Source organism: Polypterus senegalus, unplaced genomic scaffold (assembly GCF_016835505.1).
Source record: "Polypterus senegalus isolate Bchr_013 unplaced genomic scaffold, ASM1683550v1 scaffold_366, whole genome shotgun sequence".
In the NCBI taxonomy this organism is placed as follows: Eukaryota; Metazoa; Chordata; class Cladistia; order Polypteriformes; family Polypteridae; genus Polypterus; species Polypterus senegalus.
This window is the reverse complement of record NW_024379336.1, coordinates 1-25,862: the sequence shown is the minus strand read 5'-3', so window position 1 is coordinate 25,862 and position 25,862 is coordinate 1. Positions and strand designations below refer to the sequence as shown.

General features: G+C 54.3%; 2 protein-coding genes across 5 annotated transcripts; both read right to left on the bottom strand.

The window, feature by feature from the left end:
* Nucleotides 1-414: 414 nt before the first annotated feature.
* nelfb (negative elongation factor complex member B) lies at nucleotides 415-6,505 on the bottom strand. Of its 2 annotated transcripts, none has more exons than XM_039742636.1 (13): nucleotides 6,060-6,505; nucleotides 5,220-5,380; nucleotides 5,041-5,140; nucleotides 4,711-4,941; nucleotides 4,372-4,557; nucleotides 4,161-4,273; nucleotides 3,974-4,076; nucleotides 3,791-3,886; nucleotides 3,436-3,578; nucleotides 1,141-1,247; nucleotides 921-1,062; nucleotides 737-842; nucleotides 415-656 (listed from the first exon to the last, which is right to left on the bottom strand). In XM_039742636.1, exons 1-13 carry the CDS (start codon nucleotides 6,159-6,161, stop codon nucleotides 486-488), a joined length of 1,761 nt encoding a protein of 586 aa, XP_039598570.1. In that variant the 5' UTR covers nucleotides 6,162-6,505; the 3' UTR covers nucleotides 415-485. The 2 variants fall into 2 exon arrangements, with proteins under 2 accessions (XP_039598570.1, XP_039598569.1); XM_039742635.1 differs by having other exon boundaries at nucleotides 737-845; nucleotides 6,060-6,503.
* A 4,631-nt stretch (nucleotides 6,506-11,136) lies between these two features.
* On the bottom strand, nucleotides 11,137-20,156 carry si:ch211-282j22.3 (ER degradation-enhancing alpha-mannosidase-like protein 3). 3 transcript variants are annotated; one of them, XM_039742632.1, is made up of 20 exons: nucleotides 19,485-20,156; nucleotides 18,017-18,062; nucleotides 17,728-17,828; nucleotides 17,598-17,637; nucleotides 17,384-17,496; nucleotides 17,101-17,260; nucleotides 16,880-17,014; nucleotides 14,482-14,587; nucleotides 14,308-14,405; nucleotides 14,106-14,231; nucleotides 13,949-14,032; nucleotides 13,710-13,793; nucleotides 13,518-13,642; nucleotides 13,272-13,437; nucleotides 13,038-13,189; nucleotides 12,752-12,875; nucleotides 12,488-12,673; nucleotides 12,232-12,397; nucleotides 11,958-12,149; nucleotides 11,137-11,876 (listed from the first exon to the last, which is right to left on the bottom strand). In XM_039742632.1, exons 1-20 carry the CDS (start codon nucleotides 19,610-19,612, stop codon nucleotides 11,641-11,643), a joined length of 2,568 nt encoding a protein of 855 aa, XP_039598566.1. In that variant the 5' UTR covers nucleotides 19,613-20,156; the 3' UTR covers nucleotides 11,137-11,640. The 3 variants fall into 3 exon arrangements, with proteins under 3 accessions (XP_039598566.1, XP_039598567.1, XP_039598568.1); XM_039742633.1 differs by having other exon boundaries at nucleotides 19,447-20,155; XM_039742634.1 differs by lacking the exon at nucleotides 19,485-20,156 and having other exon boundaries at nucleotides 11,138-11,876; nucleotides 17,992-18,049.
* Between the last annotated feature and the right edge of the window lie 5,706 nt (nucleotides 20,157-25,862).

The following is a 25,862-nucleotide window of genomic DNA, read 5'->3' as shown; positions in this document are numbered from 1 at the left end:
AGCACCGCGGGCTCCATGGCGCTGCAGAGAGGGAGCCGCTTGGCTGGCTGATGGGATGCAGCGCATCGTCCTTGTTACCATGGAGACCAGCAGACTAGCTCGCGGGGGAGGGGCAGGGAGACCGCTGTGGCTCTGAAGCAGCGGCCTGGGGGGGGGGCTATGTGTTCACAGGTGGCGACAAGGGAGACCCCAGTCGAAGGCGGAGCCTACTGCAGACTCATCAGGGCAACCCACCAAGATAAAGTGGCAGAAGGGCGAGCCAAGGGCCTCGCTCAAGAGGGTGTTGAAGGGTTGGCACTGACCATAAGGTGCCTGCTGTCACCCAAATCTGAAATAAAAGAGGGGGTTCATCCCCACACTGCCAAGAGGCACCCGAGTAACAAAGAGCCCACCTTGCCAAGGAGGTGACCAGGCTAGAATGTCAAAAACCAGTAAATTTATTATTTACAAACAGCAGTGGGCACAGCCAGACAGGGTGGCCAGCCTCAAGAAGACAATGACGGCGAGGCCACTGGCGGAGGGGTGCTGGGCGTCAGGGCGGGCGTTGCGACGGGCAGCTCCATGGGCGTCGTCTCCGCCGCGTTGGCAGGGCTTTTCTTCTGCGAGTCCAGTTTGTCCACCAGCTGCGTGTGGAGCTCCCGCACTGCGTCGCTGGCCTGTGTTTCAAATGACAAGAAGTGTCACTGGCATTGCCCAACTCCCAGAACCCACACCCCATCGAGACCACGGGGCGCACCTGCTTAGAAGGCTCCAGCGACTTCACCAGGGTTTCTAGCCGGGTGGGCAGCACCTTGGGGTGAATCTGCAGCAGCAGGCGCAGCACATGGCGATGCACGTTCTCCCTGCTGAAAGAGATGGCACAGCTTGTCAAGGGCACGTGGCCAGCTAGTGGCATTTGCCCCATTCAGCCAGCTGCCTACCTGGAGCAGGTGGTGAGGAAGAAGCCATCAAACACAGCAGAACAGAAATCCTCCGAGCCAAACTCCTCGGCTAGCAGGGTCAGGGTGCCCGTGAACAAGTGCAGGAAAACGTCACCGAAGGCCTGGTCATTGTGCGTCTCCACTGGAACGACAAGAGCAGACACGTCAGCATCGGGCACTGCCAACCTCTGGCACGATCAGCCACACAAAACGTCCTCACCGAGGGCAGGCAGCAGCCTCTGCAGGGCGTTCTTGTTCCTCTGCTTGGTAACGTGCAGCACGTAGTAAAGGCCCATCTCACATGCCACGCGGCTGTCCTGGAGGAACCTGGCAAGAGAACGACTGGAGGGCATCAAAACATGGACTGGGCAGCACTGGGCCTTCAGAGGAGGCCCAGCCTGCCCACATTGAACCTGGCGCTCAACTAAGCACAATGCCCGACTCTCAGTACAAGTGTGGCATCCCAAGTGGCATGTGCTTAGATCATGCACCAAGCTGGGTTGTTCAGTTACCCTGTGTGCTGTTGAACGGACCACCATAACCGTCACCCAATGCCCCCCGCCTGCTATCTTCAGTACAGGCACACGGCCTTGGAGGGCCCACAGCTTACCAGCTCCTCCAACTGCACCATCAGACACTGGCACAGTTCATGACAGGTCACCTTGAGGAGTGGAAAGTCATGGGGCCAACAAATAGCAGCTGACCACCCTGACCTGACGGTGTCACACGAGGGTCCCCGCGGTGTTCGGATTCTCACACCACCTGCTCAATCCAGTTCAGGCTGGTGGGGAGCAAGCTGGCAGCATGGGGTGGGAGGCAGACCTGAATGAGATGCCAACTCAATATGGACTGAGCTGCCTGCTCTTCAGAAAGATTTCAGTGATACTCTCTGGATGGCACCTGCATTTGTGCCCGAGAAGGTGGCAAATCCTGGCTCATGACATCGCCACGCCTGGTCACCTCACGCATGCTGATGTGTTTCTTTGGGCTTGCACTCTGCTGGGGTCCGATTAAGGCCTAGACCAGCTGCCAAGCACGGAGGGGACACGGGCACAATGGAACGGAGGCCATCAAGTTCAGTCCCACTGGCCCAGATGAGGGCCGTGCAGGTGCCAGTCTTAGCGCACTGTGAACAAACACAATGGCCTGCTGTGATGCCACAAAGTTAAAACGTTTCGATCCAAGTGCCATCTTAACCTGCCTGTACGCGTCATCTCTTTCTAAGATGGCACAGAGGTCACCATCACCGCCTCACTAGTGCAGTGTCGTGGGTTCAAATCTGAACCTTGTCAGTAACTCTGACCCTGGCACCCCTTACCATTTGGGTTGGATTGGCACTACAATTGATACCAACCTCAGTACTGCCACCATAGCAGTTCCAAAGCCAACAGTGAAGAACTACAAAACTCTCCATGGCGCTGCTGCCCTCTTGATAGCGTCAAGTGCAATCACTGAAGGCCCCCCCATGAAGTCCAATAAAGGGGCTTGAACTGTGAAGTGTCCACCTCGTCAAAGCCTGTGGCTCATCCACATGTACCCTACCGCGTGTTGACTGCAGGGGGAGTTAGGGACCGACGTTTACTTCTAGGATTGAAAACCCCAAAAAGCTGCTGCCATGCTGTTTGAAATCGTGGAGTTCTCCGGTGCCAGCGTCCCACACAACCCTTCTCCACATCTGGTTCCAGCCTTATGCCCGAGGCCACTGGTGTAGGCTGCAGCCACCCAGGAATAAGCGGGTTGTGACGTTTTATTACATCGTGTGACATCTGAGCTGACAGGGTCAGGAGGGCACATGTGCTTTGACTCCACGTCTAAACTTGCAGATGTTCTGACAATGGGCATGGTGGGCTCCGGGCACTCAGCAAGAGCTGCCTGGCAGCAAATGTGAAGACCACACATGTGAGGAAGCACAAAGTGCAACCAACTTCAGGATTTAAAACACAGAGTAACCGACTGAGCATTCGGAACACGATGTGTCACCCATGCCAAGTGCTGACATTTCATCATCGCCTAAATGACGTTTAGGGACAGAGGCAAATCAAGGAGCATCCATCTCAAAATGGCAAGTCTGATGTCAAGTGCCCTGGCCAAGGCAAATCACCATGGATCAGCGACACACATGCAGAGATGGCGCTCCACGTGGGCAGTACGCGGGCACCAAAACCAAAGAGCGGGCTCAACTGGGCCACCCCAATCATTAGCTGTGCTTTTCAGATGAACGCTCTCTGCCACCACCTCCACTTTCAGCTTCCACTAGCCATCCTCCATGTTCCTGCTGTACCGCCGTTTTGTCGGTGGTCTCAAAACTCGTTACCTCTGATGGCCACAAACAAAGCGGCACGAGTGACGATGTTCCAGTGCCCGATATGAACCCACCCATCTAGAGTGTTGTACTGGCTGCCGTTCACAGCTCTCCTGGTATGCCATTTCCGGACCTCTAAATCTCCACTACTGTCAAGGATGGCAGGACGACACGAAAAGCCACAAATGGCACAGCTATTCATGTCAGACTTACTTTGTAAAGTATTCAGGCAGGGCACTTGGGTACGTGACAGGAATCTTCTCCTCCACCAGCAACTTCTGGTCCACAGTGAAGGTGTAGTCATCCACGACAAACGACAAGAGAGTCGGCAGGAACTTGGTGACCAATTCAGGCTCCTAAAAATGACAAACTCTCAACAACCACAAATGGGGAGCTCTGGAGAGCATGGACAGCAAACTGGACCCCCATTTCAGGAGTGGACCAATCCAATTGGCTTCGGCCTACAAACTTAGCGGGCCTCACCAGCACAAGATAAACCAGGCTGGTCATTCAGAGCTTACGACACCAGAACACATGGCATTCTAGAGATTGGCGAGGAATCACATACCAGACGAGGCTCCTTGAACACCTGGCTGTCGATCATGTCCCAAGCTCCTTGGCCCAGGGACAGCATCCGGAGAAGCAGCAACAGGTCAGGACTGTCCTGCAAAGACAAAGCGGTCTGAACGAGACGACGCAGAGGAAAGACTGTAAGACACCAGTCTGCCAGGCCCGGATCCCACTCTCCTACCCTGGGCAGTGCCTCCTGACTGACCAAATCCTGAAGGTTGCGTATGGTGCTCAGAACTAGAGTGTTAGTGGCAAAGGGGTCACACAGGATCATCGAGAGGTCCCTAAAAGGCACAAGGCAACAAAGGACGTGAAGCTCTACGACAAGCCTCCTCCACAAATGGCACACCAGCGGGCACTCTGCTTACCCGAGAACTTGCTCCTGACCCTTCTTGACTCCGTCCAGGAAGCCCTGCAGCTCCCGCGCTCTTTTGGCATCCACAAACTTCTCTCGAATGCAGGCGTCCAGGCACCAAGTGAACTGCAAAAGGAAGTTGACAGACGTGCCAGTGAGGACAATGACAGTTGGGACACTAGCAGAGCAGACAGCGGGCAACTACACCAACTAGAGCGGCTCACTTTGTGGCAGGGGTCGATGGTGCAGATCTCACTGATGTCCAGGTCATGCAAGGACATGAGAAGCTCGGCTCGCAGGGTGCAGTAATGCACATTTCGTGTACGCAGAAAGAGCGTGCGTAGGAACTGAAGCACCATGTCGTACAACTTGACATTCTTTCCGATCATCTGAGTCAACTTCTGCACCACCTGACAAAATGAACAGTCCCACACTGGGCCCCTTAAATGTTGACAAGGAACAAAGACACAGCAAGCGGACACCCTCAACCCGATATCTCTGCTTGACCCACTCCTGGCAGGTCACTAAAGGTGTCTATGATGGGGACGGCAGATGATCCTCACCTCTCCTTGGCGACGCGTTTTCGGCGAGGAGCTGAAGAAGTTGTGCAGCACCGACAGGTCACTGCTGAAAAGCGCATTCTCTTTCTCCACGATGTACTGCTTGAGGAGTGGTGACACCTCGTCTCCAAAAAGGGCCTGGTTGTCCTGCCAGATCTGCCTCTTCACCTCCACGTCACAAACCCTATACAGGTCTTTGTCGGCCATGACAAGCTTGAGCTTCTTTTCAGGGACCTGAGGAGAGAAAGAAAGAAAGAAAAACACCCAACAGTGATCACCGAGAGCTCTGCCCTCACAAACGCTGGCACGGCGTCACAGATGTGCAAGAGGAACCTTGGGCAGATGCTTCATGACACGCATCACCACTGGCTGAATGGAAGGCATCTTCACCAGCGGGAAGCTCTTCTCCAGTAGCTCCTCTAGTTTGGTGTAGCTGAAAAGAAAAAGACAAGAGATTACCAACTGCCCACGTCGCGCCACACACGTGCACCGCGGCCGCAAAGCATCAGTACCGCTCTTCATCTTTGCCTTCAGCAATGACCGCCACTCTCTCCAGCAGTTTCTCCCGCAGCTCATCGAAAACGGACTGGTGAAACTCGAGGCGGGGAGTGCCATGCAGGTCAAGGAAGGGCAGAGCCGACTGCAGGGATGGCAGAAGAATCCCATTCTCTGTCTGTGGAAATATGAGCCCAAATATCTCTTTTACCTGTGCGAGTTCGAATAAAACAGAAGAAACGAGCAAGACTACCGACGATGGAGAAGATGAGGAGGGCGTAGCTCTAGTATTCCACCTGTTTGGATCTTTCCTCCAAAAGATCGAATAGCTCGTGGCTCTGTTACTGACGTGTACGCCGTGTCCCCAAAGAAATATTCAGTGACGGCGACACTTGAGAGCGGGTCTAACAGAACATGAACTAGGAGTGCTCCAAAATAAAATAAAATAAAAACACTTTCCAGTGCCATTATGAAAAACCAGCTGAAAACTGGTGTGATTTAGGGTGTCTGCCGCCACTGCCTCTCGGGGGCCACAATGGCCAGCCCGTCCTGCCCCTTCAAAGGAGACTTTGCACTTTCTGGGGCTTGGGCTGAATGCTTCGGTTTCGTCGGCTCGCACTACTAAAACACGGCGATGCGGCCGCCCAACTGTGCAGCACTGATGCCACATGCAGACCCGGGGCTCTGCGGCACCCAGGCGACCAATGCCAAGTCGCCGCAACTATGGGTTCATAATAGAAATGAACGGCCCGTGCAAAAGGCTCGGGGCTTCGGGTCCCGCCAGCCTCCGTGGACATCCAAAGAGCGGGTAGTGCGGACGCGAGCGAACTAACCAACCTCCTTGCGGCGGTACTTGCCTGGAACTGGTCGATGGCTTTGAGGGGCTCCGTGCAGTTCGTCAGCGTCTCCTTCAGATCCTCCCCGTTGGAGATGCCCAGCTCGGGCAGCCCCGCGAACATGCCGGCCGCTCTGTAGACTTGAGCTCACGCCAGAAAACGCTCAACAGCAAACAAACAGAAGCGACGGCAAGACGGTGGCGGGAGGAATGCCTTCTACCAATCCGGTGTCAGTACGGGAGTTGCGACGACAGCCTCGACGCTGTGATTGGCTCGTTTGTCTGTCAATCCGGGGCTTCTCAGGCGGACAAAACAAGCGGCGCTCTTTGGAACATGCAAAATCCAAAATGTAGCACTCGCTACGCTGTACGTTACAGCGTAAGTACAAAAAGAAAAAAAAAAACTATAAAAAGACACTTGAAGGCGGGATTCCTCCGTGTCCGTGTAAAAGCGCTCCGGCGCGTTGGTCCGTGGTACGACATGTAAAAGGGTCCCCGTCGGTGCAGTCGCTCTACACACTCAGTGTTCCGCGACTCAATTTGGTCCGTTCCGGCCACATGGAGGTAAAGGATCGGCGACATGCTGACTGCGATTTAGTGCCACAAGCTTTACTAGTTCGGATGAAGTGGCGATTGCAATGAGCAGGGCTTCATTTAGGACATAGAGAGAGGGCTCGTGGACTCCAACGTCCTACTTGGATGTGACTCACATGTTAGATGTAATTGTGACCGACCCCGGCTCCAGGCTGCACTTGTGCTCACTTGTAACGAGAGAAGTAAGCGAGCCCCTTGGAATTGCATGGATTTCTGCTTTGATTCCTACTGAAATTAGGGCAACTCGGGACAGACCCGATGGGACCAAACCAATGACAGTCACACCCACTTGGACTTGTCGTGTCCTTATTGAGCTGCCCGAGTCATCATTCACAGTGCAGGTGACATTAGGTAATATCAAGCTCACCTTTAGCAGTAACACCTCCACCTGATGGCTCCTGTAGCTGCTTCTGAGACGCGCACCCCACCGCGGAGGGATTTGGGACCCTCTCTCAGCTCCTCCATGCTCCTGGGTGCCCTCTTTGAGTCATCCAATGCCATCTCCATGGGCTCTCTTTAGTTGATTTCCTTGTGAGCTTTGCCCCATCGTCTTGTTCCATCAGCTGATGTCCCTTAGGCGTCAGGTCAACTCAACTGTCTTGACGCACCTTTGGGTTCCTTGTCCCCTTGGTGATGCCCCTTCCACTGGGCTTCAAGCCTGGCATGATGTTTTGATGTTGGTGTGCAGTGCCCGTTTTTCCCCAAACAGGATCCTTCCTTGAACTCTCTTCTTGTCCAGCATTTTTCTGATGGTGGACATACAAGCGCAGACTTTTGTAGGGGGGTCTTGTCTTCCGAGATAGGCCCCCTACCCGACCCGGAGGCCATAATGGATGGTCAGGAGGCCCAGTATGACAGGTGGCAGTGCCTCATTGGCTCAGCTCCAGTTTAGACACCCAAGGGTTGCGGGGGACTTGAAGTTCACACAGGCACCCTTGTTGAGGTCCATGGGTGCCACCGGAGGCTGCGGCCAGTAGAAGAGCTCGCCGAGGTACGGGGCTGACCTGTGAAGGTCCTCTCTGTAACTGAACCTCACAGGACTGTTTCGGTGGGTCTGGGGCTCAGGGACGCCCCCCACTGGTCACACCCTGGATTGACGAACTGTAGCGATGCTTTTGTGGCCTTTCCAGCTTGGTGTTTAGGCGTGTGACATCCGTCTTGCTGTCACCAGGCTTTATTTAAAGGATCTCGTCTCCTTCACTGCCACCCCTTTGTCAACAGCACAGAGGGTCACTGAAGGCATGACGAGTCCAGCGGCGTGTGTCATTGTGACCACTGTGATGAAGAGCAGGGCTCAGCAGGTGTTTACATTTTGTCACCTGTCACCCCACACACTCATCGGAAGTCTGTTTTGAAAAGAAGTTGGTGAGTCGCCGGTGCCTTGGAGGGGTCGTCTGCCGATAAAGACCACGCAAGACTGGCAGACCACCGGCGATGCTGGCAGCTTTTTATTTTACTGTCACCAATGAAAAGGCCCGACTTTGGTGCCACAGTTCTGTTTTAAACGTCCTCTTCCCTGTTGGCTCTCCGTGTCCTTCTCTGCTCCATCATCATCATCATCTCTGTGCCCCTCCATTTCCCACTTCGATGTCCCCGCTGTCTCAGGTCTGTCAAACGGAGCCCTCCGAATGCCAAGACCTGTGAAGGTGAACCCTAAACATCCGGACGGACCACCGCAGTGTCTCGATACCTTAGCGGACCCTTTGGCGCAGGCCGATTCTCTTAAATGGGTGGGGGTCTCCACATCCCCTCCACAAGTCCTCAGGCGTGTGCCGAAGAGTTTGAGTTTACGGAGGCCGCCATGCATGTCGTGTCGTGCCCCCCCATTCACACGTTTTTGGTTTGCTTTTTATTTAAGGGTCCCCATTCTCGTTGGCACAGGAGCTAGGGGCTTCTCTATGGTGGCAGGTCCAGTGCCCCTCCGTGGATGTACTTTGCCATGCGATCTCAGGCGTGGTTACCTTTGAATTTAAGGGTCCCTCACGTTTTGACCCTGGCATTGATCTTTCAAGGTTGCTCCTGCCCGTTGGTGTTGCCATTTTGTTTCAGGTTTTGACCTTGGCATGTCCCCAACCTCAAGTTTAGTTTCACCTTAGTGAACTGCGGGGGCCGATTTAGTACCCCAACATCAGTTAGGCCCTCAGAGTGGACTTCCCTCATCCCACTGATTTCCTAGACGCTCTTTTATAAACAAGCCCAGCAGGAGGCGCACACAGAAGCCAACATGTGGACCCCATTGTCATCGCCGGAGATGTTAAGATGAGGAAATCGAGAAAGTGACCCAGTCGGCGTGACAAGTGACGGGCCTCCCGCTTAGTGTCCACTAGGTGTCCTCCACCACCTCTACCTGTATTGTGACATCAGAGGCCACCAGTTCACAAGTGACGCACGTCACTCCTGTCACAGGCCACAGTTACAGACCTTTGAGAAACTTGCAGGCAGTTGTGATGTGACACTTGGCCTGCGACTTGCTGATAAATCTTCTGTTTGTCTTTATTTGTAAGTCAGGCGAAGCAAATGGAATGTCAGCGTTACGTTAGTGAGAAGCCGCCTTCACGTTCACCCCCAGCACTAAGGGGCCTCAGACAAGAGATTCTCTGCAGGACCCCCACAGGAAAGCCAGAGTGCCCAGCTGGCAAGCTTCACCTGGACACCTGGGTGGCAGGTGTAAGGGTATTGTGTGCCCCCCATTGGTCTGAAGTGTGGCTGTAAGCCTTTAAGTACTGTGATGTCCTATTGGCTGTAGGGGTTGGACAGAGGGTCTCTACATGTGCTCGCTTTACTCCTCTCTGTCACCAAATGATGAAGGAGCAGCTCACCCACCATGACCTGAAAGGACAACACAGTGACGAGCCCAGCGCGGCCGCCCTATTGAGATGGGCACGCGCCCAGTTGTGAAGACGGCTGACCACCAATGAGGCCTTAACTTTTTGACATTTTAAGTAACTAACAAGTCTGAAACAACACGTCACCAGTATTCAAATGTCCTTTGCATATTGTTGTTATTCATATTCATACATTCATATTTATAGTACAACTTAACTCCTGCTTGTCTTTAACTGTCGCCTGTAGGAGGGAAGGTGGAGAGAAGTTCTAAAGTCCAATACCTGAGAAACTGCGGCGAGTCTGGGCGATCCGAGACCTTCGGACATTAATAACACAAACGGGGAGAGTCGAGGAACAGAATACCGCGACCACACCCAGGGAGTCTCTTTAGCTCCTCCTACTCTACGGCCTGCACTTTTTGTCCAACCAGGAACTATTGTGGGAGGGGCTCAGGCAGCGACTTGAGCTGATTGGTGGAGCACAAGCACAGGCACCAGCTTACAGACTCCATCCTGGGACCCCCGGTGGCTGCTGGTTTTTGTTGCAACCAACCCTCCTGGCCTAATGAAGGGAGTCGTTATCTCCCAGTTTCGGTGTCCAGGTACAAATTAGAAAGCCAACTTTGGTGGATTTGCATACAGAGGCCCTGATTGGTTACACGGGCCACTTGGATTCTTTTTGAAGTTGTTGCCCAAGTTTTCATCCAGCGTTTACTACGCGGTTGGCCCGACTCTGATCAGTCGTCATCACCTCGGCTGTCAGCTCTGCTTGGGAATTGTCACCATTAGGGTCAAGTGACAGGAGGAGAAGGGGAGGACCACAGGAAGACAAGGAGAGAGAGAGAGAGAAAGAAAAGAGAGCGATGAGCAGTTAAAGTTTGAAAAACAACAAACAAACGTCAGACAATAAGAGACGAGACAAGACGGGCAGCTGGGCAGATGAGATGAGAGGAGCTGCAGGCAGTGGGGGGCACTGATGGGGGGCACACTTTGCACCACCTCGCTCCTCATAACCGCCTCCCTGGTGCCCCACGCCATCGAATTGTGGAAGAGAATTGAGACTCTGGTCCGAGTGGTCTTTTAGGCCAACGCTTCCCCTATTTAAAGGGGTCGAGTATTTTGGTGGCCGCGCGCATTAAAGGATCTCACTAAGAGACGCCTGAAAGTCCCAGAGGACATCGTGTCCCTTCATGCGCCTGGTGAGACCCCCCTCAGTTGGCACGAGGTCTGTTTCCATAACCGAATAAGAGCCAAATTCAGAGATACTGAAGAACGAGGGCAGAAGGGACAAAGGCTTTCATGTTGGGCTCAGCGCCAAGTGTGGCCACCAGAAGGGAAGCCTGCCAACTCGGTCAGACTCAAAAGCCGGACCTCCGGGGGTCTCACTGCCCTCTTCACAGATCAGACGTGGCAGGTGTGTGCCACGCGATGAATGGGTGACAAATCGCCCAGCTATCCCGCCCACCATGTGTTAAGTGTGAGGAAAGGAGGCTCCAGGTTGGCACGGCTTAAGGTCACAGCTTTGCTTTTGTCGCCTGTCCCATCGTCCCATTCCACTTCTTTACAGTGTCCCAGTGGTCTCCACCAATCTGACAGCCCCTCAGAGCCTGCTAGGTGCCACGAGGAGGACAACGTGGAGGTCAGGGATGAGCCGTTCAGCGATCAGTACCCCCCAATCAAGAACAAGGACTTGTGTTAAAGTGGGCACATCGGTGTCTTTTATTTGTGAACAAGCGCCAACGGCAATACCAGGGTGTAGAATAACCCCACCTTCACAAAGCCCCCCCCCTCAGTCCCCCGGTCACCGTCAAAGTTTCTTACTGTGGAACCTCCAATGGAACACAAAACTAAAAGGGGTCGCCTCAAAGGCACGTCATTGTCATCGCCAGTGCCAGTGCCAGCAGGGACGTGTGTGGAGAGATCTGTCCAGCAGAGGGCATCACACTCCAACAGGGTAGGGCACCACGGACACCACACATCTTCAAGCAGCTGGACCGGCAGCACCACTCAGAGGCACAACATGGCCACCTGCAGCCCAGTGAACAGCTGGCAGAGGTCAGAGGGTCGAAGGCCACGAGGGTCTCGGCTCCCATAAGGCAGCTGCACCCGGTATCACTTCAACGGGCACAGCACTACTGAAGGCCTCACATGCCCTATTGGCATGGCCTCTAGCCCAGCGGCCGGTCACGGGCTCTGGCACTCGGATGGGTCAGCGGATGCCCCGCCCTTCTGCTGCCCCTGCAGCCCTTTACAGCCATCCACGCTTTCCTGGCACATGCCACTCATTCCCTCTGTGGTAAGCAGCAGCTCAATGGTGTCTGTGTGATCTGCAGACCGAGGACCCACTGGGGCCGCGTCACTCTCGTCAGCCACGCGGATCTTGATGTTCATGGCGATGGCCCGATGGGCCGCCTTGCCTTCTGGGGGGAAGCAGAAGAAAACCAAGGCTCAGGGGTGCTGGCGCGCCAGTCAAGTGCCCTCCCTGCTGAGCCGCCGCTTACCTTGGCCAAGCTGCTTGTGTCTGGACACCAAAAGCACATCGACGTTGTGGTGATCGTCTACGGCCTTCACGAGGACCCGACCCTCCTTGCTGAAGAGGAACACCAGTGGAATGGAGATGCCATCAACGGGGCCGCCATCACCAACCATCTGAAACAGGGGGGTCTCCTCACTGCTGGTGCCTTCACTGTGGTCTGCAATGGCACAGGAGCAGAGTGAAGTGCAACAGGAGAGAGACGTGTGCCCCCTGCCCACCCGTGCCAGGGCACCAGTTACCTATAAAGATGGCCCCAATGGCACCCGCCTCCTGCAGGTGGCGAGCCTTCACCGCAAACATGCAGTCTCCACGCACTGCCAGCGCGATGTGCCCCTGAAGCTCTGCACCATTGGTCGGGGGACCGCAGGCAGAGTAGGGGGCACTCCGGACGACTCTCCCCTTGACCTAGAAGAGAGCAAAGCCAGAGATCAAGAAGCTGCCCATCATGTGCCCTCGAAAGAGACTCCTAGACAGGCTTCCCCCCGGGCACCTCACCCCATGCTCGTTCTTGGAAAGGTCCATGCCAAACTTGGCCGGTCCAGCGGTCAGCACAGTCCTCCCCAGGAATGGTGGTGAAATGATCTGCACAGCCACGGGCACAAGCGTCTCAGCTTCTGGGGTGGTCAGCACCTCGGCAACCAGCTTCACCCGGTACACCCCGCCTTCGGAGGTTGGCATAGCCTACCAAGCACATAAAAGGGTTACAGGAGAAAAAAAAAAAAAGTTACCATGCAACGCGGGCACCCAACTGCTACTGACCTGCTGTCCTGGCGTGCCGGACTCCCTGCCACTGCCCTCGCCCATTGCCATCAGCGTGATGCCCATGCTCTTGAGGAGCTCAATGGGCTCCAGGCCACTGTCATGGAGGGGCAGCTCAATCCCCCTGCACACGAAAAGAAAAGCAAAGGCTCCATTGGCACAGACCTCTGGGCGTACAGTATGTGTACCACAAATCGGTCAACCGAGGGCACCACCCTTCCAAAACTGGCAAAATGGAATCCCCATGCCCCCCCCCCATTCCAAAGCACAGCCAGCCATAGATCACCTGACTGATGTGGGGGCGTGTGACCCACCAGCTCCAATCAGGTACTTGTAGCGGTCACGGATGCCCTGAGCAAAGGCGGGATTGTTGGGAAAAAGAGTCTGCAGGCTCGGGCAGGTGTAGGAGAAGGGGTCTTCCTCAGCAGGGGCCGCCACCTGGAGGCAGAAGGGAAAGGACAACATCACTCGGCGTGTGCATGCCAGGCGCGCCAGGCTGCGGACACAGAGCAGAACTCACCGTGACATTGGTGGGACATGCCGGCCTGGACGAGGACAAAGTCACCGGCAGCAGGTGGGCTTCGGTCGTGAAGACGTAGTCATCGATGTTGAAGGGCAGGTCGGCCTTCTCCGAGAAGAGCAGGAACAGGTACTTGAACATCTCGGCCAAGAAGAAGGAGTCCATCCTGCATGGAGTGGAAGGACAGGCTGAGTGGCGCCAAGCCCAGGGAGCCCCCGCCATGCCACGCCACGCTGTGCCACCTACCGGTCCTCGTGAGTGCCGGTGCGCACGTCCTGCACAGCTGCGAAGCCACACGGCACACGGGCATGCCCATTCAGGCTGTCCACGATGGATTTGCCCACCCGCAGGTAGTGAGGGTCTCCAGTGGCCTAAAGAACGAAACGCTCAGTAGGGTGCAGCGTCAGAGTGCCAAGTCAGGGGGCAGTGCCACCTCACCTTATACAGGAAGTAGGTGCTCTCTGCAAACTCGGGCCTCAGGGGGTGCTGACCCCAGTGCACTCGGAACTCCGTGGTGAACGCCTTGGGGGTGGATGGGAAGAGAGAGAGAGAGAGAGAGAGAGAGAGAGAGAGAGAGAGAGAGAGAGAGAGAGAGAGAGAGAGAGACGGGGAAGAAAAGTCAGTCCAGCAGGGGGCAGCACTCACTTGCCACAAATCAAAAAATGTTGGGCGCCCACCTCTGGGAGGAACTTGTGCTTCTTGGTGACCTGGTACAGCATCTCGTGGGTCTCGATAGCTGGCTTCAAGTCCCCCCTCAAGACCTGCCACAAAACAGCATGGCATCAGAATGGGCAAATTTCAAAAACAACAACCAACAAAAGCCCTCACACTGACCTGCAGGCCGGGGAAGAAGGCGAGCAGGGAGTCCATCCAACCGCGCACGCTGACCGTAGGGTTGTGCATGTGGACGCTGAGCAGGAGCGGCGGCTGGCTGATGTACTTCATGATGGCCGCGTAGTGCTGCAGGAGACACCCAGGGTCAAACACACGAGGCACCGCAGGCCACTCTGACCGCCCCTACGGGCGCCACGCTTACCGCATTAAACCGTTGCAGGAAGACGGCGTCACCCAGCAGGATGTAGGCCTTCATCAGGTACTCGTAGTAGGAGTCGATGCCCGCTCCCACGCCACTGTCTGAAACGCAAATGGTCACCGTCAGATGAGTGGCAAGCGCCAGGCCGGTGGGGCACAGTCACTTGACAGCACTCACCCCTGCGCACCCAGTCCCCATTGTGGATGTTGATGACCGTCCCCACGAGGTCACTTCCCCGCTGACGCTTCTCCCAGAGCACGTCCAGGGCCCGGCGGGCATGTTCCTGCCACAGAGAGAGAGAGAGAGCACACACAAGTCAGGGGGCAGCCTTCAGGAAGACATCAGAGCCCGTCATTCTGTGCCCCAACCTCAGCCCACCAGACACACTAAAGCTCCCAGAATGCCCTTCTGCAGCAAGCATTGTTGGCACTCCGACCACATGGCTACACGTGGCCAGTTAAAGACGTTCCGCTTGGTAAAGTCTGCGTCCACTCGCACACGGAGGAAGAGGAGGAGCGGGCAGACGTCTTGTGGTCGGAGATTTCTGGATTCTGGGGTTTTAAAGCAGTTGGAGAACATCTGAACAATCTGGACGAGAAGTGCCCACCAAAACATGCCAGTCCTATCCACGTAAACCCCCCAAATAACATCAAGTCGAGGGTCCCTAAAGTCCTGCTGCCCACCACACCACGTGGTCACTTATTCCACGTGTCTGTGGCTCTCTGTGTGACACCCTAACGTTTGTGTGACATTTACTCTCAATGGGTTTCATTTTAAAGTCACCGTCTCGCTCCACTGGACTGACGCTCTTCATCATTTTAAACACTTCAGTCAGTCAGGCCTCATCTTCATCTCCTTAAGGCTCCGCTCCTCTCTGGATTCTCTGTCTTTATGGAGACCCTCAGTGCCCCCAGGACTCCACACGAGGCCTCACCAGTGGGTTATAAACCTTCAGTGGCTTGTACTGCACACGTCAAGGCGCTATATAACCTGACAGTCGTGGAGTCCACCGCGACTCCGAAGTCCTCCTCATAAGGTGGGCTCTCCATTTTCAGACCTCACATTTCACTTCCCACCTGTAACTCTTTACATTTGCTGACATTCAATCTCATCCTCCACAAATCGGCTGCCCAAGACCCTCTTTGAGGATTCCCCCCGACTTGGCACCACCTCTAAACTTCACCAGCTTGTTCTTCATATTAAAAACAGCAGCAGCAGCAGCACTGCCCCCTGCTGGCCAGCACTCTTATCATCAGCCAGTTCTGAGACGGTTCTTCACCCCATCATCATTTCTGCTTCCTGTGTCTGTGCCAATTCTACACACCCCACCCTGATGCCCACCCTCTCATGTGGCGCCTTTCAGAGATCAATCATCTCGTGTGCCCCCTGTATCCTCACAGAATGCCAGCGTGTTGGTAGACCACAACCTCCTCATCTGAGCCCACGCGGACTGCCCAGTAAGACTGCTGTACCCGCCACGTGCTGCCCAATCTTCTCCTTAATTATTCCTTCATTTCCCTGGGATGTGCCCGAGGGACTCGGCTTGAATGAATGAGCGGCAAAGAAAGAGGCGATGGGCACCGGAAGCAGAATGTGGCGCCGGCAAGAGGGCAGTGCGGTGGCAACCATGTGTGAAGAGCCATGCTGCCCTTAACGTCCTCGTTCTTAAACCCTACTGGCCTGTTGCCCACACAGCGCGGTCATCAAAAGAGAGGGCACTCCATGGTGGTCTACATGGCTACCACACCAGTAACAGACAGAGCTGTCTGAGCAATTCAAAAACCAACATGCAGACCACCCAAGTCATGTGTGCGGATCCCGGGGGTCCAAAGCCTGAATGCTACCCTTCAGCCAACCGTCGCTCACCGTGCACGAGACACGCCGTGGTCAGTTGACTGGACCTCCACTTTCTAACAGCCTGGCAGCCCATCGCAGTTTCACCAACATTCCTTTCTATTTGGTGCCACTCTGAGGGTTTGCAGACCTGCCCGTGTAATCGTCCTCTTTAAAGAAGCCGTCCATTTCCATACGGTCAGCCCGGGAAACGGTCAAACCACAGCAGACACAAGTGGACCGTCACAGCCGAGTTTGAGATAAACACACTTTTTAATGTTATTCAGGATTTTTAGGGTGGCATTGGCCCCTGTCCTTCTGCCTAAAGGGGCACAATGGTTTCATTTTCCCTCTCTGCCCTCGATTACTTCCTAAACGTCACAATGACAGGACAGTAGAAAGGGCCAGCATTCTCTCAAGTCAAGGTGACCAGCACAGTGACCATTCCGTCCACTTTGCTTGTTCAGTTGTGCCAGTCTGTCCTTAAAGGATCCCACTGGACCTTTGTGACTTGGTGCTCCACCCACTCTAATCCAGCCCCTCCCAGCTGTGGGCATGTGACCACCATTTTGACCCCTTAATGCAGACATGGCAGTCCCATGGTGCTTACCACCAGTCCACTCTGTGGCACGCAGTCCCCATCAGTGGTGGCACATCTTGACAGTGCCAGTCTCTTCTTCTAAGATTACATGTGGGCAACAGGGGACAAGCAGCCCACCCAGAGCTCAATGCCATCACTTACCTCAAAGACAGCCTCGCCCAGCATGCGGCTGAGTGCGGCGAACTCCAGGATCATGGTGCCAGCGCAGGCCGTGCAGGTGTCCGACTCTGTGCCCGTCCTGGAGAGTGGGTTCAGCACTCCATAGCGCAGGTTCACCTGAAACACAGGACATGCCAAGTAAGCCATACGCGACGTGCAACACGATACACGAGAGCACACCACAGCAGCCAACGCTCACCCACCCGGGGGTACGGCAGACCGCTGGTAGTGTTGAACGCTGGCAGCAACCGGTGGCCCAAGTCCCTCGCCATGTGCAGCAGCTCATCTTTGTACCACGCCATCCTCTCACTCGCAGGCCGGTCTCTCAGCATGGTGGCCATGGCATGTCCTCCTAGCAGGCCACTTCAGGAGAGACACAGTGGAATCACTGGCATCGTGCAGCTCAAGCACCCCCTCATTTAATAAGCATCACCCAGACGTTACTGCAGTCACTCATCCGGACCCCCACTCTTCCCACTTACACACCCCAGCACACGGATGTTGGTCTCAAACACCGAGACGACCACATCATTGTCAAATCGAACATCCAGGATGACCCTCCGGACGGCCTCTTCAAACTCATCCAGCCTGTTGAGGACCTGAAATGCAAAGCAGATACCCCCGTCAGCATGGGGGGTCCAAAACATCAGTAGAAGATGAAGACCCCACCGCACCACCGACCCAGCAAAAGGCACCTCACCACCAGAGTGTCCAAAGTGTCGACGAGGGTGAGCGAGAACCTGTGGGCAGCAAAAGGCGAGAGTGAGTGCCCATCTGGGATGCTCTGCCACGTTGTGAGGCAGGCAGAATGGCACCCCATAATTACATACTTTCCTAAGGAGTCGTCAATGTCGCCCCGGTTGGGTTCTAAACCTCGGATGCGGCCACGGCAGCTCAGAGGCATCAGCTCATCAGCAGGATAGGCGTACTTCTGGAAAAGCAAGAAAAGGGCTGTTAGACCTTAAGAGATGCCCACCACCTCCACCTCCATGGCAAGTCAGGAATGGGGAATTGGCTTCAAACGCCCGGCCTGAGGCCCTATGCCACAGGCCAGTAGGCAAAGGCTTACCAGTATGTCACTGCCAAAGGCTTACCAGTATGTCACTGCCAAAGGCTTACCATGTAGCTGCCAAAGGCGTGGTCGAACATCTCCAGCACCTGCTCCCTGTGTGGGAGAAACAGAAAGAGGGAGATGGGGAAACAGATATGGGCACATGCCAAGAGCAAGCTATCAAGAGAGTCTCTGTGTGCCCAATGTGCAGCAGGCAGGAGGTCAAGCACTGGAAGTCATGGTTTCCTACAATGGACTTTTGACTTCAGGGTTAAACACACAAAATCCATTTTTGAGAGAGTCAGGGCTGGGGGGCACTCAAGGGGCAGGGCCTGTTAAAGCCCATTGTAGACCTCCATGTGTGATTTTGGGCTACACAACAATAAATTGTATTGTATTGTATTGTAAAACCCACAAAAGGCATCACCCAGTGCCCGTTGCACTGGCTCAAACATGGAAGGAGCAAATGCCCATTAGCCTCGTCACCAGCACAGTCTTGGCATCTAACAGGAGCGATCAACTGAATGCACCAAGAGGGCAAAGTGCAGTCAAATTACCAAAAAGTGCAAGAAACCAAGTCCAGCACCACAACACAAGATGAGATGGCACAGGTCACACTGCCCTCCTACAAGACACCAGTCCAGGTGCCCGCTGGGCAGCAGTCACTGCTATGACCCACACTCAGAAGATGCACACACTATCAATGAGCTGGAAGGGTCCTAATAAACTTGTCATTCACAAAGTGCCTAATGTGACCTGAAAAGTGTCACAATAAAAAGCAGTTGTCCCCTGTGCCCCTGCAGGCCTTTGAGGTGTCACTGTGTGATGAGACATCAAGTATTGCTCATTCTACAAAGATCTTCTAAAGTGGCCTGAACACATTTGTTGGCACCCTTAGGAAGGACCCTAAATAACTGGATTCCAGTGATTCCACGTTCCTAACTGGCCGTTTTATTGAATTCGTATCACACTCGTCTCCAGTCGTGCAATCAGTCACTCGGCCACCGTAAATCAAATCACCGCCCTGCCGTGTCACACTGAACACAAACTTCACGCGTGTGCAGTGACTGCACACCAAATGTTACATTCAGGGTCCCATCATTTTTGCATATGCTATTTTCTTTTACGTTATTATTTCAAATATTCTGTAGAATCCAAATTCTGTTAATTACACAATAAAAACAATGACAGGTGCCAATGGCTTTTGTCACTTTTGAGTTATTTCAGAGTTAAATGTCGGTTCTTTTTTCATGAACGGTTACCAACAAATTTGTCCACGACTGTATATACAGGCTAACTGCTTGCATCCATCACGACAATAATGGCATCCAGTAAGGCGCTATACAAAGACACGGCCAATACAAGCCCACCTAAGCACATAGAAGGCGCTATATAAAGCCTGACCATATAACAACGGTATGGCACGGAAAGGCGCTATATAAATAATACATCATCCTCTCAATCGTCGGTCCTGCAAAGCCCCCCGCAAGCGTCTTACCTGAGCTCGGCCTTCTCCCGCCTCGTCATGCCCCCTACCTGGCAGAAGAGAAGGCAGGCCGCGGCCGTGAAGAGCCAAGCGCCCATGGCACAAATGAAGTGAAGTCTCTCGCCGGAGCAGACGGTCCACGCGCTGTACACGAAGGCCACTTTGTCGTGAATCTCATCCCTTCACTCAGCCGGCATGCCGATCGGCTAGCCGAAGGAGAAGAGCCCGGAATTCGCGTCACAGCAGCCCTGCCCGTCCCCGCCGCCCGTCTTAAAGGGCACAATTCCTTCTACTTTAGAGTGCGAGCAGGACAGTCCATTCCCTGCCCACCCTAGTCGTCCCGCTACTGATTACGCCACGACCACCCGTCGAAACGTCCCGGCACCAGTCGGATTTAAAGGGACAGCCGCCGCTGAAGAGCATTCTGGGATCAGCCCGCGCTCTCCGCTACGTAGGCTGGGTAATGAAGTTCGTTTTCGCCATCTTCTCCCACTAGAAGCAAGCTCGATCGCTTTAAGGCGGGGATCGCTACCGAAAAGGCAGTTGGGAAATCGGACTGCTGATCGCAGGGCATGATGGGGAATGTAGTCCGGATGAATAGCCCGTCTCTCTCAGTGAAAGCGCTCCTCCTCCCCGATAAAAGGAAGCGCACTTCGCAATAAACTCAATCTATTGCAGCAAATCTTGCGAGTCAACCTGAATTGCTTACTCAAGAAAGGCACTATATAATGTTTGGGCCAAGGCGTCAGCGTGCTGATGCCGCTCAGCCGCCAGCCACTCTGCCATTCTTAAGTTTAGCCCACTTTGGACTTTAAAAGTGGGATCAGCCCAGTTTCTTGGTTTGAATTAATCGTTTGGAGTTTCCTCAGCACACAAGTCAAGTGATGTCCAGCCGGTGACATTTTTGTAGGTGGGCACATGGAGGGCCATAAATTGTCACTAAGACAGCTTTAGGTGCTAGACTCCAAATCTGTGTGTCTGGTTCTTTGGTCTGACATGGGCATCTCAGGCCTGCTTCTACCACCACAGAACTAAAGTGGCTGACCTGGCAGTTGTGATCCTTCATTGTCCAGCTCATCGACTTGCCCACCACAGTTCATTCAAACGTGGCAGCAAGAATTGCACTTTGAGCATCACCCTGCTGATACTGGGGTGACAGATTAGTGATGCGTAATGAACAGTGCCAGGCCGACTCCAGCCCCCTTCGGCTTACCACACATGGCTAAAATACACCATGGCCTGTGCCAGACCAGGACAGTCCACTACGCGGGCACCCTCTCATGGCAAATGGAACAGCCGCGCCCCATGCCCTACTGACAACACAAAGGGCGACTCTCCAGGCCTTCTGAAATCCACGTCCTGTAGCTGGCAGAGCGCCCCCAACTGTTGGAAGGCCCAATTCATGTAAAGCACACCTGATGGCCCGCTGGTACTTTGGCACAACGTAAGCCCGCCATAGCTACCCTACTGCTCTTCACTTTGGCTTTTATGAATTGAACTAACGGCCTTATTGGCTGTCGCTGCACCCGTTCTGTACTCTTAGTGATTGTGATCGGCTGTCACTACGCCTGTCCCATCCTCCTTCTCATCTCAGCGTCCTGCGGTGACACTTGACGTCATTGTCATTTCAGTCGGGTTGTCCTTCCTGGCTTTGAATCCTGGAGTCCGTCCTTTGTCTTATTCTGCATGATTTCATTGAGGTATGGTGGCTCCACTCACGTGGGCTCACAAGAACAGAAGAAGCCTGGCAGACGAGAGGAGCCCCCGCAGTCCATTGTGCCCATTTGGCCTGATGTGTCCTCCAGGTACTTTTCAAAATTTGTCATTTCAACTCCATGACTCCATGTGGCTTTTATACGCAAATCTGTTGTGAAGAAGTTCTGCGTTTTAAATGCATTTCCCCTTGACTTCCACTAGGTGTCCTCGCATATGTGATTTGCTGTTTAATTCGACAAATTCATCGTTGAGAATCCGAATGACCCCAATAGTGGACGACTTGGGACAGCTGGATTTGGGGATTAGAATTTTACTTTCCTCTTCCCATAATTCCATTTCTTTCCTCAGTCTGGCCTTGTCGCTCATATTTAGATACATTCACCAGGGCATCGCAACCCAAAATACAAAGAAGACCCTCCTACATCAAGCAGGCCTCAAGGCCTACAGCCACAAAAAGTTTGGGAATTCCAGAAATCCCGGTGCAAATCAGCACAATGATGAACTCCTGATGACCATCCATTTGTCCATCTTCCGGACCTACTGTGTCCTGCGCAGCGTCACAGGGGGCTGGGGCCTGTCCAGGCAGCATACGGCACGAGGCTGGACAGGGCGACAGTCCATCACAGGTGTAATACTGAAGCGTAGCGAATCAGCAAAGAGAAACTGAAAACTAAACCTGAACGGATAACAATATGCTGAGGTGACAAAACTCAAAATACAAACATTTAAGAACAAAGCATGAAGTTCAAAAACCAGCACACAAAATACCAAATAAAGCAAAGAACAGGAGGCCAGTAACAAGAAAAGCTACAAAAGACAAAACGGGAACCAGGAGGGAGCCGAACAACAAACGGCTCACCGTGGCACTGTGTGGCACTGCATGGCACTGTGGCAATCAGGGGACCAGAAACAGGAGGCTCTGGTGACAAAATGACAAAGATGTGAACAAATGGGGACAATGAAGGGAGTGCGGAAAAAGAGCAGGACAAAGAGAAAACACAAAAGCAGGGTCATTGGGCAGGCGCACGAAGCCATCGCCTCCCTCCGCAGTGACATTAAGACAAGGACATGTCGTCCTCTGAATGGCCAACAGCAGGGCCTTCCGGTGGGCTCCTCGATGCCCAGATGTCCCCTTCAGGTGAGCCTCGAGCGCCACGTGTCGCCTTGAGCCATTTTACTCCCCTGGGACAGCCCCCTTTCTCATGAAGTAGCCAATCGAATAAGCATCCCCTTGTCAGCTGACCGTGACTACACATTACGTCAGTGGCACTGCCAGGACATCATCCTGGGGTGGGCAGTTGGACTTGCAGGGAGGACAACAAAATGCCCAAATCAGGTCTGTTTACCTTGCCCACCTCCTGCCAGCTGTAGCCATGCCCTCTGGTTCCAGTCAGCTGATTACCCCCACGCCTTAAGTGCCACTGACCTTTGCTGCCCACTGATTTCTAAGCTGCCAGCTGAGCTGCTGATCACTCTGGGCTCTCATTGGTCGCTCTTTGTTCTGTGACAAATTTGTTGATTACTGGTCACATGTCACATGGTCACCTGTCTGTGCAGCATGCTGGCATGAAGTATAAATGAAGAGTAAAGTGAGGTGAACGTGGATCCCAGGAGTGCCACCCACCATGAAGACTCAAGCCTCGTCTGAATGTCCAGTCAACACAAGGACAGACGTGTGAACAGTGGCACCTGATTGAGCAGCCACACTCACCATATGAGAGCAGCGTGACCACAGCAGAGTGACCAGCCAATGCCACCTTAGATGGCCATCAGTCTCATGGCTTATGTGGGTCACTGTGGTTGACATCCCAAACTACTGGTGCAGGCAGAGGTGCAGCTGGGCAGACGAGGGGACGAAGTGCCACTCTTATTGACTCCATTGTGTCCCGTCCAGTGGCACTCATCAGAAAGGGTAAAACAGTGGAGAGGGCAACAACACCCAGGTGACCCTGGTGGGCTCTCTAGGGGGCTGTCCTTCAGGCCCAGCCTGGCATCCTGCTTGAAATGTCACGTCTCAGGACTTTTGGACAGCTGAGGAGTCCTGGCCTGCCCCACCAGGCCTGCTGCCCTCCTGCTTTGCCCTTCTTTCTCGGCTCTTACTTGGGGTTTCTGCACTTTTCTTTTCCAGGTGTTAATGGAGCCCCTCAGCACATGAGCTGTCTGCCCAACGCTGATGCCCCATCCATCTTCAGGAGTCTGAATTCATGGTGATCGCCTGGTCTGCGGCCACCTGGGAGTCACGTGGGGGTCTCCTTAATGTCTCAAAGCTGGGACTCCATGATGTGCAGGTCATCTGAAAGTGGCGATGTGTAACTGGATTGAGGTGGACGTGGCGGGCAGAGGGCACTTCTAACTCAGGGTTTAACCTGTGGCCCCACCACTAGGGGACGCACTGCTTGATTTCTCTCGTCCCCCGTATCTCGTCTATGAGTTTTGTGCCCGTATTTTACCAATCGTCCTAGGAGCTGCACTGAAAGGCGCACCAGGATTTGAACTTGTCAGAAGATGAGAAGAAGTCATGAAGTGTCCTGATGCCACCCTGAGGTAGACGTTCACGGCTGAGGATGAGTGACGTCACAAACTCCCGAGACTCTGAGCCACAGACGGGAACTTACGATGACACTAACGCTAAGGCTGCGTCACAAAGTCGAGGATGATAATAATAATAAAAATAGTCAAACAGAAGAAGATGCAGAAGGACGAGAACCTAATAAAGTAGGATGTGACACCAAGCTGCACAGAATCGTTGTTGAATGAGACTAACGTTTACTTAACAATGGCTGCCCCGGCGGTCCTCGAGACCCTGCTCTGGGTAGAAAATGGATGGAAGGAAGAAGGGATTGGGATCCACCGTCGCACTTTCAGATGACTCGCCGTCCTGCGGAAAACGCCTGGTGAAGTCCCAGCTTAACTGCAGTTCTTCCGCTGCATCTGAGGTGACGTTCACTCCTCCAGGGTCCCGATCGTCTTCCGCTGTGCCCCCTTATCTTCTCTGTGTATTCAATGGCCCAGGAGCCTCCACTGGCTTGTCGGGTGTAACATGAATGCTCCACAATGCACCCGAGTGACACTTTGCTGTCAGTCACCCATCCAGCCCCGCCCACCTTCAGGTAATACGCTGCCCCGACATCACTTCTGATTCACACACGTGTGCGGCTTGCTTTAACATGAGTGGTGGGGACCGCGCACACGTCACACGTCACACGTCACAAGTAAGTTTGGTGTGAAACTCAAGAAATGCCTGCCGGCGGCAGACCCAAATCCTCGCTATTGCTAAGCTGCACTTTACACGTGACGTTACCAACACTGACGGTCACGTAATGTGCGAGATGCGTTATGAATATTCATTAGCGCATCTCTGTCAGATCGAGTTCATTTTCAAGTCCATTGCTGTCTGTCGTTTCTAAAGAATTCCACCTTTTCCTGGGATGTACGTGCCAACCTCTGCCTGAACGCCATCTTCTGGCCCTTCCAGGCTCTGGTGAATCCCGGTGAAGTTCCAAGTTTCCAAAATCGAAAGCTTGTACTCCTCCGTGTCACTCGGAGATCTCTGAGCCAGTGATGACCCTGTGTCTCCTCTGAGATCCCTGGTTTGTGCCCCCTGGTCTGACTCCGCCACGTCTGCTGTGTCTGAGAGGCCCACGCTCTGCCCAGTGGCCTTGCCTTTGGCTCTTTGGCTCTTCGGCCCTGAGCTGCGTGCTGACTTCTCCATGACCTCCAACTTTATTTTAAACAGTCACATTGGAAAGGCGCTATAGTGAAGAGTGTTTCTCTGTTCATCTCGCCCTTGCCTCTGGTGTTGGTGTTCACATCATCAATTGGTCAGGCTGGCCAAGACAGGCTCTTGGTTTTGGTGGCATCAGCAGGTTAAGCGATAAGCCCCCACACTAGCAGCTTTGTCCGCTAATCGCCGTCTAGTCCGCCATGTGAGGAGCCGTTACCTGAGCGCGGGCGCACGTCACGTCAGCAGCGGCGAGGTCGTTCCAGCAGGGGGCGCTAGACCCCCAGCAGCGCCCAAACACAAACTCACGGTTCGGGGCTAGAAAGCCAGGACGCGTCCCGGCCCCCGACGCAGCTGCCGGTGCCCCCCTCGGCTGCCGCACCCCCGTCGGACGCCCCGCTTTTTAGAGGTGCTCTTCCGCCTGCTCCCGCGGTGCGCGGGCGCTGCCCATAAAAGGCAAAGTCGTGTGCTGCGCGCTCCCGCAGAAGGATGCGGCGAACTGACAACCCCGGTGTGCACGCGCCCGTGTTCTCGTCCTGGGCAGCCCCCGATTGTCTGGCCGCCCGAGTCGTGCCATGAAGGTGCGATGGGGCGCGGAGAGGAGTTGTGTTTGTGGGGGGTTTTTTTTGTGCCATTAGTGATGCCAGATCTCTTTGGGGGCAGTAGGGGGAGTCTAGTGTGGTTGTTACTCCATTACGCCCCGCCCCTTCCTGCACGCGCTCCCGCGCAGCTGTCAGAGGACTCGGCGGTAGCGCGCCCCGTTCGTTCGCTCGCTCGCTCGCTCGCTCGCTCGCTCTTCACTGCAGCTCTCTGGCCATTTTGAGGAGGGCGGGCGGAATGAGGCGCTGATCCGCTACGAGGATCGCATTGTGACAGCGGCCAGTCGCGCGCCTGCCTGCATCTCGGCACACGGCGGACCAGGCGGAGGAGGAGGACGTCGCCCGAAAACCATGAGCTGGGGGACGGACTTGTGGGTGAGTGGACCGGGCGC

Coding starts and splice junctions, on each gene's coding strand:
- nelfb (XM_039742635.1), bottom strand. CDS start 6,161: ATGTTCGCGGGGCTGCCCGAGCTGGGCATCTCCAACGGGGAGGATCTG. Junction 4,274..4,371: donor CCATCGACCCCTGCCACAAA/GTGAGCCGCTCT, acceptor TTCCTTTTGCAG/TTCACTTGGTGCCTGGACGC. Junction 846..920: donor TTCCTCACCACCTGCTCCAG/GTAGGCAGCTGG, acceptor CATCTCTTTCAG/CAGGGAGAACGTGCATCGCC.
- si:ch211-282j22.3 (XM_039742632.1), bottom strand. CDS start 19,612: ATGAGATTCACGACAAAGTGGCCTTCGTGTACAGCGCGTGGACCGTCT. Junction 17,829..18,016: donor ACGCCTTTGGCAGCTACATG/GTAAGCCTTTGG, acceptor TTGCTTTTCCAG/AAGTACGCCTATCCTGCTGA. Junction 17,015..17,100: donor GCGGTCTGCCGTACCCCCGG/GTGGGTGAGCGT, acceptor CCTGTGTTTCAG/GTGAACCTGCGCTATGGAGT.